Below are 16,139 nucleotides of genomic sequence, written 5' to 3'. Positions count from 1 at the left end.
AGAAGATAGGGAGAATAGTTGTGTTGCATTTTATCTCAGAATTATTGTTTTTGTTATGTGTGACACCTTTTCTTTTTATTGGCAAACATGTTTTATTGATGTTGGCGGAGTTCGACCCCCAGACCTCTGGTATCATCACCCAAAAGTTTTATCGATTTTGTTAGTCGGCACCTGCAAATGTGTGGGCAAGCCTGTTTTTAATTAAAGAGATCAGTAACTCAATTGTGTGTAGCGTGCGTCAGACACCTTTAATTGTTAAAACCACGTAGTAACTCGAGATATGAGCTATTTTACTTTGGACGTACGGTTATTACTGAAGCGCACTCCATTTGGAGGAGAGATCGATCTCTCCTCATCAGGACTCTTAAAACAATACAAAGTCTTGTTCAACCATAATGGTTGTACTTAGATCACGCAAATCTTAAAAAGCGTTGATAGGGAGAGAGCCTCCCATTTATATACTTTTTTTTTTTTTTTTTTGCTAAACGGGTGTCCAGGCCAGTTTACGCGCACCTCGACTAATCCCGGGGCCCTAGTTGGGAATTCAATCGGATACTGCCTCCCATTTATATACCCATGGTGCTTCCCTCTACATTCAAAGAACTCATTTTCATTTTTTGTAAAAGCTACCCTTGCCACCTTGTCAACAACGTACAATATTAGCTTCTCTCCAAATGTGCGAGACCAATACACACTTGGCTCTTTTGAGACATTCCTTCCACCTTCTCTTCAGCTGCCATGGAGGTGAGAGACTCTTGAATGTAGTCACGGCAACAACAATGTCTGATTAACAAATTCTTTCATCCTCTTGCCAGTGAACAAGGTATCCTTAACTGTGATACCCCTGGGAGTGGCCTGAGGAGGGTGTATGATGGCACCTAGCCCAGGTTTAGGTGACGGTTACGCCATGATGTGACTCACTTTGTTTAGGTGGCTGTCCAAAGATCTTGACTATAAGTAATTGATCTACCAAATCCTAACGTCGAGGCCTTTTTCGGATCGTTTGGTTGTTGGATTCCGTAGGAACTCCATAGTTAAGCCAGCTCAGGCAGGAGTAGTCCAAAAGATGGAAGATGGGTGACCGCCTGAGAAACTACTGTCATGAGTCCGAAAACCCCACATTGTCAGAGTTCCACAGTGACTAAGTGAGACAGTATTGACATGGTAGGGTGAGGTGGGTTGTTACATTAACAATTTGCTTTCATAGGTTATGGATTCAAATTGCTCAAAAAATATTTACATTACAATAAAATTGTGGTTAATATTGGACGGGCAATATTGTTTACGCTTTTTGTTTTTTATGCCAAGTAGGATGGAATCGTATTATTGTTTACGTGAAGATTTGGCGTCATGAGAGAAGAATATCCGAATCTCATTTTAAGCTAGAGATTTGGGAAGGAATAAACTTCAATGCATCCAGTTTATGATGTAAGCCACCAGGCACTCAATTTTTGGAGAGAGGTATAACATACATGGTTCGACATGCCCACGAACACCCTCCTCAACGCGCTAGCTAGACAAAAGACTTGAAGGCGAGACCATCATCCTTCTTAACAATCAATAATTAATAACAATGTTACCGATTGATAGCTAGGTTGTAAATCGTATTATTGATATGGGTGGCACAAAAGATCATATACACTCTTAGTACCATTTCCATGGTCACTAGAGATTGAACTCTGAACAAGTAGAGTAATGTTACTAAACATAAGTGACAGAGACAGAGAAACGGAAGCAAGTATAATGTTTTATAGCTATATTTTCAAGATTGGATTAAAGGGATGAGGTATTCCAACAATAAAAAATTTGGGATGACTAAAACGTATTATCAAACTAGTTAATTAACAGCATAGATAGTGTCACATAGGACTAAATCACTAAATAAAGCCTGCTGGTGCCGACAAGTATTCTCTCCACAAATTAATGATAACGGATTTGCTATTCTGTTGAAGTTTTTCTAACAACTTTAATTTACAGATTAGGGAAAGTGAACTCTTAAAGAATCATTCTATATATCTAGTTCGTTTTTTGGGTTTGGTCCTATATATAGAGATGATCTACTGAGTCAACTAGAGCTAGGTACAATCAAAAGAAATTAATAATGGGGGTAATAAGGCCTATCCGTGCATTAATGTAAGAGTCAGGCACTCAGGCACCTGTTACCTCTTTCAAGTGAACAAATTCCCCTCCATGAACCAATACGGGTAATCAGATGCTCTTGGAAGTGAGAGTAATTAAGCATAATAGAGAATTAGGTGCCTTTTTCTTAACCCTCCGTCCCAACGCAATGAACATTATTATGCAGACTTTAGAACACCAGTATAATGTTAGTCCTTTATTTTGTGCACATGATATGTTGCGACAAATACAATCTATTTATGCATGAGCAATTTGGTCATATAAAACTCAACTTTTACCATAATTTGGGGAGGAAAATTATGTAGGCCTCAAAAACAAAAGCTTTCAGTCGATCTTAATTTAAATCTTTAAAGCCTTTTTGTAATAGCATAAAAGACTTGATCCAAGCAAAGCACAGTTGTTCCAAGTCCAATCCAAACCCTCAGGTGACGTCTACCCCTATACGGCCGTACCTACTGGCCGGGAGTTCGGATTCTGCTGAACAATTTGAGTCACTCCCTTTCCCAACGATATGGATTAGATGGCCTCTGTATAGATTGGTAGACAAGATGTTGTGATACTGATAAACTCTCAAAATCGAAAAGAAAAAATTGGAGGAAAAAGAGAAAAAAAGACAAGAACGACAAAAGTTTAGATCGCCATGCACAAAATTTGACTTGATTAAGCAGTACGAACAGACCTCTTAAATTAGAATGGTCCTAATTCATATATTTGTGCATATTAGGGTAGTTGCTTGATAGGGATAGACTGAACTACATAGTGAACTAGAAAGTTAATTTGAAGCTGAAAAAGCTAGTTTGGGACCATCTCTTGACGTGGCAGAGACGACCTACTGCAGATCGTTAATCAATTCAAATATAAGCTTCCAGTGGTCCTAAAAGCCTAGGATAATGATGCTTGATCTAATGTATCTCTCCTGCTACCATACTCAATGTCAAAGAGTCCAAATTAGTTTTACACAAATCTGCGCTTAAAGGGAGTGTGGATCCCATTAGCAAAATTGTTAGATTCCAATGGCACCGGTCTCTCATGTTTCCATATGAAGTTACATAGTAGCACGGATTAGCGCTTGTCAATTTCAACTCTCCTATTAAGGAATAGAAGAATGGAGGAAAGCCACACAGGTAGAGATTTCACATGGAAGTTGCAGGGTTACAACATACGGACATAGGATTAAGAATAGCTCAAATAATAAACTTTAAAATACAAAAAAAAAAAAGAGAGCCAGAATTGTGCTAGTTATCAAGGTGGGGCTTGGGTACTTAGTGTTTCCTTCCTCCCAAGACAAGAAACTAACTTGGGTATGGAATGTGTCTGTAATCTGTACTGCTTCAATTCCCTGTTGCAAATATGCATGTGAAGATTAGCTGTTTGGTTAAGCACAAGTGCCAATTAAATGTGCTCATCAGACTTCAGTAAATGGATGCAAGTGGAAACTTGAGAACACAGGCATGATAATGTGTCAAGCTGCTCTGGCCAGGCATAGTTCAGAATTTCGGAATTCCGGAAATCTGAAAAACTGAAATTCACAATATTTTGACCCATTTCATATTTTGATTTCGATTAATTTTGAAATCATCAATATTTCGACTCTATTCTGTTTTTTCGGATCCATTTTGAAAAACCAAAATATTCAGCAGAATTTTGACATTCCAGCTAGGGATTTCATTTACATGTTGAAAGTAGTATATCGATACTCATAAACTGCCACTGGTGAATACAACACAAGCATATATGTGATGCCCACCCTACCAAAAATGAAACTAGATGTAAATGTTTACAAGGTTTGCTTACACCTGCTGACGTTAATTCCCACCTAGCTCTACTACACAAGCTCTCCCCAACTGTAAGTAGTAAAAACTTTGTGGAGAAGTATGTGGATGCACTCTGTTCTGTGGAGCTACCTACGTATCTAGTTCTTCTCTGATAGAAATAGAATCAAGCCCGTAGTTCATGAGATGGAGGAGGTGGAGCGGATCTAGCCTCTCCTGATCAAGATGGAGACCCATTGAATTGGTATGTCTCCTCCTTTTATAGTGTTTTGCGTGACTATTTCTCTTCCTGCATCTTCCGCTCAAGACCTCGCTATAATGCCATTATTGTCTTAAATGTGCGTCATCAATGTCGTCGTAGATCTTCTCCTATGCCCTTTGACTGTGTGATAGAGCTAAGATGAACAACCTGAGCAAGTCTAATTGTTTGATCGAAACTTGTGGTAATTTGGATGACTGAGCTTAAACGTATTCACCAAAAAAGAAGCAAACCCTGATTTCATTTGGCCAATCATCCAATTGTTTGATGTTGAAAACCACTAATATTATCCTGGTTTAGGAATACCTAGGATCACTGAGCTCAAACTTGTTCATTTCAAAGCAGATTTTCCTTAACCAAGTTATTTGCGAATTATGAGATTCTGCATTTTGTGTAATTTATTTATATTTTGTTCTTCTACACAAGTGCTACTTGTAGAATCGGCATCTATCAAGATTTATGAAAATGCTAAATAAACGAAATGATGGTGTGAGTTGGTGACAGAATAATGTATATGTGTTCTTGGAATGAACAGAATCTCTTGTATCTTTGTAGCTCATCATCTCCAAGTAATTCATCAGTTCATCCTAGGCTTAAAGGACCGCCACGCAGTAGTTCTTGCCAGCAAAAACATCATGACATAAAGCTTTGACCCCTGTTTTGCTCCTAGTAAATGTTATTTAGTTCATTTTAGGATGTATAGCAAGTTTCCAATAGTTCATAAAATCTTACATATATCTGGCCTATTCATATAGGTTTGAAAATCATCCTTACCATATTGCCATGTGATCTCGTTAAAACTTGTGGAATAATACATCGAATCACACCATGAATAGTACAGGAGAATGCTGAGCGAACTTTTTTTATCGAACCTTGAGGTCATGTCTTCAGATCTAAATTAAAGGAGCTTTGTTACATACTTACATCTTCCTACTATTTGCAAAGCTTAAAGCACTATCACATTCCAATAGCAAAATCTTTACAAATCAGTTGTGAGGACCACAATGTTGGTTCCAAGTACAACACCACTTCTTCGTCACACTGCATCATGCAGGTGTCTCTAACTCTCAATAAAGTTCTGATAAAAGATAAATCTCTTTATAATATCCTTTATATGAAATTTACCATACCAAGAGCAAATAAACTTCTGGTAAACAAGAATAATGGAAGATAAGATGATGATAATCTCTCATACACAGACACTGAAGTGTGAAGAACATATATTCCTGTAATCCTGTTCATGACCTACACACACATGCCAACCAAAAAAAAAGAATCACATCTCTGTACAAATTCATGTCCTTTGGGTACTAATACAGAGGGACCACGTGAAACCTAATACTAGATAATTTGAATATGGGGTTGAGTGATGAAGCCTTAAATGCAAGAACAAATTAAATAAATGCCTTGTGGCCGGCCATCACTATCCGACTTATTTCACATAATTGAAGAAATGTTTTAAGCTAGGCAAATAATGTGGATAATTTTGAAATGCTTCCATGAATTAACCACTTATGAAAGTTGGCTACTAGAACAACATGGTATTTGGAGGTGGACAGAGGATAGACACTTGAGCCATGTTTAATCTGTGGAAACTCCATTGAAATCTGGATATTTGTTTTCTGAAAAAATGAATGTTATTAGGAAAAAATGACTTAGTATATGCTGACAATCTGGGCCCTTTTTCTCTTGTTCTTTTTGTCACGCATTTCATTTTCATATATCCATCATTCTGTGGACTTGTAATTAACTGTTTTTTTTTTCTTTCTATCAATGTTGTTGCTCCGATCCTGTTTTGCCTCTTGTTCGCATTCTATAAGCCAACAATTCTGACATTTGGTTATTTAGTACCAATGCATTTGCTTTATTGGAAAATGCCTTTTACGATCCACAGCTTCCACACAAAAAGCTAAAATCTATGACGAGATATCACTATTTACTAAAACAAAATTGTCTTGGTTATGTTAGACCAAATGTCCAATAAGTGGTATGACTTGTATATCTGTACAATCAATAGTTGGCAAAAATGGCGTCTTTCATGGTACCATAATTACAAAATTGGTTTATTTTACACTAAACAAGGGCTTACCTCAGAATGAAGAAAAGAAGGCTAGGAGAACTGAACCCGTCAAAATTCAACTGTGAACCGTATGACAAATCGAATTTCTGGTTCAGTTAATCCCCTAACTTTGCTCTAAAAAATAGAACTTGAAATTGGAGAGTTATGAACTTAATGTTAAGAGGCAAAATTTTAAGGTGGGGTAGAATTTTCAGATGAACAAATATAGGAAGAAACATGTCATGCCAGTCGTTAAGTGCACGAGGATTCTCTGGTTGATATGAGATGTGACATGTTTCATATGGTTTTCATATTCTAATTTGGTAGGTTTTAGACTTTTAGTCTATTTTGCAACTTTGAAACCGCAATGTAAGTTCAATTCAGTTCTAAACTAATCTTCATCATTTCTCAATAATCCAAGACAAACTTCATATGATCATTTAAGCTTTCTAGTTACCAAAAAAAAGATCATTTAAGTTTCTACCTAAATTCGGCAAAAGCTAACACGATGGAATTTTAACAATTTTGCTTAGCTTCGACTAAAGAAGACAAAAGCACAACAAGATCTCCTTACTTAGAGACCACAAACTATATTCTGGGACAAACTACATGTGGTGGTGGTTGACTAATAGTACATCAAACATTGTAGTTCGTTCCACATTGTTCACGTTTCTAAATCACAATTTATACCCATAATATATAATGTAACATGTTTAGTCTAAGAATCCCAAGTGACAAATAACAGAAGTAATGTTGTTCCAGACAAACGTGGTCCGTGATATGGGGTTTCACTATTATGGACCACCAATAATATTCCACAGACACAAACACAAATGAACACAGCCAATTTTGTCACCGCATTTCGGTTTTTTGGTCAAGTCTACGCATTTCTGTCCTCTTTCTGTTTTTTTTTTTTTTTTTTTTTTTTGAAATCGATGGAGGAAATAGTTATGACTTATATATGACACGCCGAGTGCGAGAGGGACATGCTAGTTTTATCAACGAAATGTTGGGACTAATGTTTGATCCACGCAGACATGGGACAAATTTTGCTTGACGAAAACATGCTAGTCCCTTTTGAGTATTTGTATTCCTTAGTGCATTGCTGATTATGGTGGAAGCTCTTGTTCATCCGTTGAGTTGTTAAACACAATCAAAGTATCAAACCACATCCGAGTACAAAAGGTTCGCCGGATGCATAATAGTTTGGTACATGCATCATTGCATCATATACATTTGTAAAATATAAATATCGAAAAAAAAATACATTTGTAAAATATTATTTAGCCTGATAAATTAAGATGTAACCATTGGATTAGATGACAAGATCCTGGTAAAAAGACATTCTATGTGAGGAAGGGATCCAGCACATGTGCTAATGTGCACACTCAGTTTTAATTCCTAATTTGGCATGTGGAGTCAATACTAACAAAATACCCCACACCAATGTCCAATTTTCCATTCATTGATTCAGGGAAGCAATCTAAATAGTTGTTCTGTATTATTTCTACCCAAAATGAACAAAAACAAATCTGAGTTCAGAAAAATTACTCCACACCAAAGAAAGCAAAAAAAAAACCCCATCTGAAGTTCCACATAAATAAGGCAAAATCAGTACCAATGGTTTATAATGAATTCCCTTAGTTCACCTTTTGCTATCATATATTCCCTAAATATACACTAATCCATAATGTCCAAGTAAAAGCACAAGTGACCAAAAACACTATAAGATGCCCAACGTGGGCTCCCACAAAAGAGAAAAAGACAAGATAGGTCCATTTTTATGAGCTTTCGCTAAGGTTGGACCACCAATAATGGAACTATGGAAGTAACTATCAAATGGGAGGTGGAATGGAGTTTGGGAGTTGAACATGAACTATTTTTCCTCAGTGGGTTTTTGTGCTTGTGGTGGGACCTATTAACAGCATTATTCTGAAGAGGGTTTTCCATAGGTAAGGAATAAGAGTTGGAGATGGGGACTGATGGATATGGTTCTAAAAGTATAGTAACACATCAATTCAAAAGAGATCATGAACTATGTAAGGGTAAGCAGCCAATGTGATCTTTATTAATACCTTAGTCAATTAATGGAAAATAGAATAGAAGGTCATGCAAATGAAGTAATATTTTTGTTGTTCGCATAGGTAAAGAGTTTTCTACAGTCTGTAAAGAAAAAAGAGTCCTGGATAGTTGGATTTTCTTATTGTGGGCAGGTGAAGCAAGCTCTTAAATTGCATGCTTGCCGCATCTCTCCCTTGTATCATGTAAAGAGGAAAATACAAAGGCTCCTACGTTTCCACAGCACATTGAGGAGAATTTCAGGAATTCGTTTTATCATACCGTTATTCTGTGATGTCCACAGCACATTGAGGGGAGAATTTCAGTTCACAGTTCACACCCACAGAAAATGAAGAGTTTTTCTTAGAAAATGTAATAAGACATATTTAAATTTGCGACACAAAGTCACAAACCTGCGAGTTCATTAACTATGCAAATTTATAATAATCTGGATGTAGATATACCCTCATATGATTCGCACATGAAAAGCTCTTTGAATTACATTCCAATGACCTGCTATATATTTTTAATTCGGTTTATTTTACTTCCTTGTACATTTTTTGAGCTCCGTAATCAAAATTATCCTTCAGCCAAAAAAAATAAAAAAATAATATGATTCGAACACTTGCAGCAATTTATGCTAATAACCAGTTTCAACTAATGATCATAAGCTGCACATACGTTTATCAACCTGATAATATTGTTACAGATAAGCAGTACACTTCAGCCAAAAAAAAAGATAAGCATTACAACCAAATAATGGTCATTAAGGGCTATCTGGCTCTTAAGATTAGTATTAGGTTTCTTTCTAATGATTTAATACTTTAATAGCATTTACGAAGGATTATAGTGCATAAATGATAAATGTATCACTTGATAATTCGTGTTGTTATCCTTGGTACTCTAATACCGGTAAACAGATCCGGTGTCTGTCAGTTAAGGCATATGTTTGTTTGCTAGGCAAATTACTTATCCGAAGAACTCCGATTTGTCAGCAAATTCACCGGGTTGAGTTTAGTACGGTTCCTTAACCAATCCATCCCTACCCTGTACCCCAAATCAAATATCTTTTTGGTTGACGTTCCATATGCGCATATAGCAATAATAATTCTACACTGACACAGGAAATTGACGCATTCATCCGACACAGTGACGTGGTGGATGATACATGTTATGTATCATCATGATATATGACATATAATATCCTCTTACACAATAATACATGACATGTATCACGATGATACATAACGTGTAGCACGATAATGCAAGACATGTATCATCTGCCACATCACATTGTGTTGGATAAATGTGTCAATTTTCTGTGTCAGTTTAGCAAAAAATGGTAACTATGTACGAGCAATTGGTGGCTAATAGCCTAATTGCCAACAGTTGAGCCAACAATTGGTAACTATGTACGAGCACTTGAGCGCAATCTAATTGTCCAACAGTTGCAGCAAAACAAAACAGGTTCATATACAATCGACAAGTCGAGGCTGATATTCGGGGCCCAAGCTAAATAAGACCATATAGCCTTGTCGATGGGCTTTCGCTTATTGCAGACCAAACCCAGCGCTTGTACAAAGTAAATAATATTCAGCTTAGGTATTCTCATTCGGCCGAGTAGCTAACCTTCTTCTAATTATATCCACTCGTTTTCGCCTTGTTAAGTACTTTAAGTCGTGTATTTTTAAGAATGCATGTCTTAAAACCCTATTAAAACGTTGGCAAATACAGTCTACAAGGCTAGAAGCCTAGAACACATTTTAAGATCCTATAACAAATTTCACCGACACCACTATTGAAAGAGACAAATTTAAGTTCGTTTCAATAAGAAATCAATGGAAACTTTCTAGTTTCCAACTTTACATCTGATGATCTTCCAAAGTTCCAATAGAAATCGTGTCCAAAGTCCAAACATAAACCGCTACTCTGAAGCCTGAGCTTTCATTTAATTATAGAATATACATATTCACTGGACAATAGCAGGAAAAACGTAAAAGTGGTGACTAAATCAGAGTATATTTAAACAACATTCATTTTCTCCTACGAAATTTTATTATACATGAATTAGAACAACCCAGAGACTGTTTTCCACTGTAAATCTCATTACATTTACGTTAATAATAGAATTCTGAACTGCAGGTAAACATACAACAATTACCACAATTCCCCATAGTGCAAACAAATGAAATGAAGAGGAAATGTATCATACTGAGCACAAACTGAAACCCTACCTACATCCATCGACCCTATAAATCAAGGATTCATTAAGAATCAATTCTTGATCAACTAGGAATTGATCTAACCGGGGCCAAAGTCTTGCCCACGAACTACTTTGCAGTAAGTAATAAAGGCCTCGTAGAATTTGTCGCAGCCAGTTCTGACTCTGATGCACATGAAAAAGTTTGATTCAATACGAGAAATCAAGTTTTTTGTACTCCAATGCAAAAAATAAAAAGACAAGAAAAAAAAAAAAAAGACAGGAAACTGACCAAATTCAGTCTGCAGCCAGTCATGGGTGCATATCAGCGCCTGTAGAACATCGGTATCCAGTGAACTTCGTTCCAAATCAAGTACTCTGCCTCCCATATCAAATGCTGAAGCTGATGAATCTCTTATAGACATAGAAATTCCCAAAATATCATGGGCCATAATAGATAATATGGGATACTTAGGCGAGTTAACCTTCCACCAGTTCAGTATGTCAAAATCTGGGTTCCTAGGAAATATAGGTTCCTCCAAGTATTTGTCCAATTCCGAGTTCATGTGTGGGCTACTTGAAGTTTCATGGAGATACTTGTCGAACCCACTTAGCCTATCCTTGGAGTCATTACTCGCAGTTAGTATAATACCATTAGGCACACTAGAATTCTGAAAGTGGCAATCCAAACTTTGCTCAAATGGAGTTAGTGTTGAGCGAATTGAGTATTCATGGAAAAGATCTTTAATCCCATCTGAAACCTCCTTGATGCAGCTTGAGGCACTAGTTCCGAACATCTGATGAAAATAATATTCTACTAACTTCATCTTAAATCGAGGATCCAAAACCACTGCCACTGCTAAATTAAGGCCTGAAGCACTCCAATAATTATCAAACTTCTTTTTCATCTCCAACGCCACTGAACCAATGCAAGAATCTGAGCTATTGCACCATTCAATCAACTTTAAGTGAATATCACAAATCTCAGGAAAGTAAATATTTGCAGTTGGAAACTTTGCACCTGAAAAAACATTACTAACTTCAACAACAAGCTTTAAATAATTGGTGAGGGAAATTGTTCTTTCCCACTCAATAGCAGATGGTGCCATACTGTAACCAGGATCACATGCTTGCAAACGAGAAAATGCATCCCTGTACTCAACAGCAGCTTCGAGCATAAGATATGTTGAAGTCCACTGCGTAGGATAATCTATCAATAAGGTTTTTTGGCTGATTTGAAGAGAGACCTCACTGAATTTTTCTTTCACTTCTTCTGAATTTCTGATATATCTAATACTTTCTCGAATTTTATGTGTTACCTCTTGCAATACCTCCAGCACGTCTTCGACAATTAGATTAAGAATGCGGGTTGCACAACGCACATGAAATAGTTGCCCATTTCGAATAATTGACCTGCTTTGAGAGAACTGATCCCTGATTCTGAAGATCGCATTGTCGTTGTTAGAAGTACTATCTACAGTTATGGAGAATAACCTACGGTCGATATCCCAATTCTTCAGGCACGTTACAATGGCTTCAAAGAATGATTGTTCTGTATCAGGATCAATCAATATGAAATTGAGAATATTTCTTCGCAATTGCCAAGCTTCATCAATGTAGTGTGCTGACAAGCACAAAAATTTGTTATCTTGGTAAGAAGTCCACAATTCAGCAGTAAGGCTAATCCTACAAGAAAGTTTATGCAGCATCTCATAAACTTTTTGCTTCTCTTTCTCATAAATCTGCATACAATCACCTTTTGCACTGTCACACGACATTATTTGAAACAAGGGCTGAAGATTCGATACAAATCTTTTGAATCCAACCTGCTCAACCATGGACAATGGGTATCCATGCAAAATAATCATCCTTGCAAGATCAAGTCGACTTTGCTCCTGGTCAAATTTGACATCTAACCGACGATGCTCCTGCTCAACCTTGAGATCGAGTTGACTTATTTCTGAGTCAAACTTGATATTTCCAAGGTCTATGGATCCATCCTTTTTCCTTTCTCTTACTACAAGTAATTGTTGGCCAATGTCGCGGTTCGATCTTTTGAGACATCTCTTCAAATGATTTCTCAAATGTGAGGTTCCACTAGTACTTGACCCACTAAGTTTCTTTTTACAGTGATTACAAACGGCCACCATAACATCACCCTTTCTAACCCTTTCAAAGTCATTCCACACAACAGATGTCAAGCGCTTGGTCCTTTTCAGAGGAGGCGGGTTCACTACCTCCATGACATGAACTTAAAGTTGTACAAATATCTGCTTGTACAATAAGATAGATACAGATATGTTAGTTTCAAGAAATTAAGACCAATAGTAGATTAAGGATAAATTGGGGTAAGACGTACGAGTGCTAGTGCGTTGATACTGATATTGTGCTAAAAACTCACACATACCTTTATAAAGGTAATCTAAATGAAAACCTAAAACTTAATTATCTTATGAACTCCTATTTGCTGATTGAATATATAAACTCCATGCAACCATGAGAATAATATTCTTCAATGATGACGAATCCAAAGCGGTAGATAAGTATGTAGTATCAAGCACAACAAAACACTTGTAGCACAAAAGTTCAAAAGTTCCGTTAACACATCAAATCTACCCCACAACCAAATTCTTATATTTTGTAGCACAAAAGTAGAAACAAGTAACGTCCTATAAAAACATAACACAAGAAAACAGAAAGAGAGAGAGAGAGACATGATTTCAGCATAATTATCATATCATAGTAAATAGAGGACATGAGAATGCGCTATACCTTGAAGTATGACTAAAATGCGTAGAAATACTTCAAACTAGAAAGCTTTTTATTTCACGAAAATGGGAGCTATTATCTAAATGTGTTCTCAAAGAATAGAAGGGTAAAAATAAACAATCGTAAATGCGACAGTAAATATGTTCAACTGGCATTCAAGTCTCCTATTACCTACAAAGAACTTAGTAAATGCGACAGTAATTCCGAATCGAGTGGATTTTAAAGAAAACTTAGTGTAGCAATACACAAACTGTAAGATTCACGGTCATAATGGGTAAGTTTACCAGTCTAGTCTTGAGGAGATGCTAAGAGGCTAGACCAGCACACATACTGCTGGCTTTGTCAAATCGGGGAATTTTGTTATAAGTCAATGCAAAAATGAACTCATACCCCTTCACCAATATCTCCTCCAAAGAAGCTGCAATGCAATTCCATCAAATTTTTTTTACATCTTCTGTCGATGACATTTTGATAAAAAGGCTTATGGTGTTTAAATAGGTATCCTAGGAATTAGAAATCCCAGTAACCCCAAGAGAAAACCATAGTTTCCTAGGCCTGTTCGGTCACTCTAAGTCAAATGAGAGATGATGGGTGATGTCATCATGATCAAGTATAGTTTCTATCCCTAAGATCGATCGAACTAAATAACACATTTCCTAACGAGGGCAATTTTGTCATTCACTTGACTGAAAAACAGTAAAACATACAAACAAATCCATGGACAAAAAAAAAATCACAAGTTGCAGAAATCCTTCTCTTCTTCTATCCATCTACTCGGATCTGGACTAACCCGATCCAGATCCAATTCACAATCGACCCGGATCCGACACATTTACCAGTTGACCCGAATTTTCAATAATTTAACCAACAACTCAAACTGGGTGTTTGGGTATCATCATCATCATGTAAATAATAAGAATAAGAAATTTACAGTAAGAGTTGATTTTACCTGAAACTGAAAGAGCTGAGAAAAGGAGAAAATTTGGTTGAGAGAGAGAGAGAAAGAGATAAAATGGAAACGGTTACTGGGAAATGGGGATAACAATAATAAGGGTTTGGTTTATTTGGTTGACCCGGTAATTAGTAATTAGTAATTCAGTAAATGGGTAGCCTATTTTCATCCGCCTCGTTTCTATTTACAGCCACAAATATGAGTTATTCGGCTGCATCAAATCTGTAAGCATCAGTCACACTCGTACATAAAGTAATAAATTGACACACTAGACTAGCATAATAAGGCTTCATAATAGATGATGATGATGATGATGACAGTCATTATTTTAACTCTGAATGGGATGGGTGAATTGATACATACATGCAGTAGACTTTTCTAGCTTATTTACTATTATTTATATCAAAATCTAGGACAATGACACAACCTTGAAACCTTCATGTTTCTGAGAAAAGTAAGAGAATAAAAAAGGCTTTGTTTGCACTCCAACATTTCAATACCATACTTGGATATCCCGTCCACTCAAAACACCACGTCACTAGATTTATAACCAAATTGCCTTTCATCACGACAGGACAACTGGAATATCACACTTACTTTTTTTACTATCAATTTCGTATCCTCAAATAGCAAAACCGAGAGCACTCTTAACTGGATTTAGTGCCGGTCTAATCATAATCAGAACCTCATTCTCATTTTCCAAGGCTCAAAGTTGCAAAACCTCCTAGTAAACACTATTTTCATGGGCAGCATGGGAGCTAGGTTACAACATATATTTTTCAAGACATCTCAAATTTCTATATTAGAGCTTCGCAGGCTGTCTTCTCCCATAGAGCAATTGGCATATCTGCTATCAGAAACAGATGACACATTCAAAGTTATATATTATACATATGAGACAGATGATATATCATAATTGACATTTATATGAATTCCACTTATATATACCACGAACTCCAAAAAACTCTACTATAAAAAATAATGAATTAGAAGTTGTTTTTTAGTAGAGATGTTCTTCACAAAATATAGATCATCTAAGATGTCTAGACGTATCAAAATTTACTTACAATGTTATAAAATTATATAATATTCAATATTTTTCAAATTTCAAAACAACTTTTGACAATGTTAAATATTTTCGTTTGAGCTGATTATTTGTAAAAATATTCTCTGTTATGAAAAGACTGTCTTTACCAAAAATCAGCCCTCAATTCATTTTATAAATTCACTTTTGGTGGTGGAGTTCATATAACGTATTCGTGATTCATATATAGAACGTGTGATCACGTTTGTTATAATGATTTTTTTCTTTAAAAAATTGAAAAATGTGAACTAATGAATGATAAACAAAATCCGATTTTCATACGACATACTATGCCTGAGAGACAACTGATCGAAGCGGATTTTCATAACGGATTATAAGAAATAACTATGCAAATGTTACAGGTAAGACCACGTTTAGACTCCGGCTTTAGTTATGTGTTCTGACAGTGTAAATGACTAACTCGTCTATAATATATACTTAGGACGTAGGAAATAGACTCCGGCTTTAGTGATGTGTTCTGACAATGTAAATGACTAACTCGTCTATAATATATACTTAGGACGTAGGAAATTAGGAATGTACTTAAAGAGGGACAACATACTCGTGGCATATTTCCTCACTTCAATGCAATTCTTTTTGCCTTCCATCTACTATCTCGTCAAGAAGTTAACTAGATTACATCTTGAGAGAACAAACCTAGAAAAGAATTTATCCAGGTATCTATGCTGAACCAAAGCATTCTGTGGAAAACTTTGAAACTATTGTAAGTGAAATGGTACACAAGAGAACAAGACAATGTTGACCCCCCCGTTTTAAGACACACCAAACTTTTTCAATCAAAACAATATCAACTACCAATCTAGTTAGAAACAAGAACGATAGAACT

At 36.2% G+C, this 16,139-nt stretch overlaps 1 protein-coding gene across 2 annotated transcripts; it reads right to left on the bottom strand.

The window, feature by feature from the left end:
- Window positions 1-10,306: 10,306 nt before the first annotated feature.
- LOC147518878 (zinc finger BED domain-containing protein RICESLEEPER 2-like) lies at window positions 10,307-14,342 on the bottom strand. Of its 2 annotated transcripts, none has more exons than XM_086590586.1 (3): window positions 14,206-14,342; window positions 10,780-12,757; window positions 10,307-10,673 (listed from the first exon to the last, which is right to left on the bottom strand). In XM_086590586.1, exons 2-3 carry the CDS (start codon window positions 12,728-12,730, stop codon window positions 10,618-10,620), a joined length of 2,007 nt encoding a protein of 668 aa, XP_086446712.1. In that variant the 5' UTR covers window positions 12,731-12,757; window positions 14,206-14,342; the 3' UTR covers window positions 10,307-10,617. The 2 variants fall into 2 exon arrangements, with proteins under 2 accessions (XP_086446712.1, XP_086446713.1); XM_086590587.1 differs by lacking the exon at window positions 14,206-14,342 and adding an exon at window positions 13,541-13,979.
- Between the last annotated feature and the right edge of the window lie 1,797 nt (window positions 14,343-16,139).

This window comes from Coptis chinensis, chromosome 2 (genome assembly GCF_015680905.1).
Source record: "Coptis chinensis isolate HL-2020 chromosome 2, ASM1568090v1, whole genome shotgun sequence".
In the NCBI taxonomy this organism is placed as follows: domain Eukaryota; kingdom Viridiplantae; phylum Streptophyta; class Magnoliopsida; order Ranunculales; family Ranunculaceae; genus Coptis; species Coptis chinensis.
Note: the sequence above shows the minus strand (reverse complement) of the source record. Positions and strands in the feature narration are given on the sequence as shown.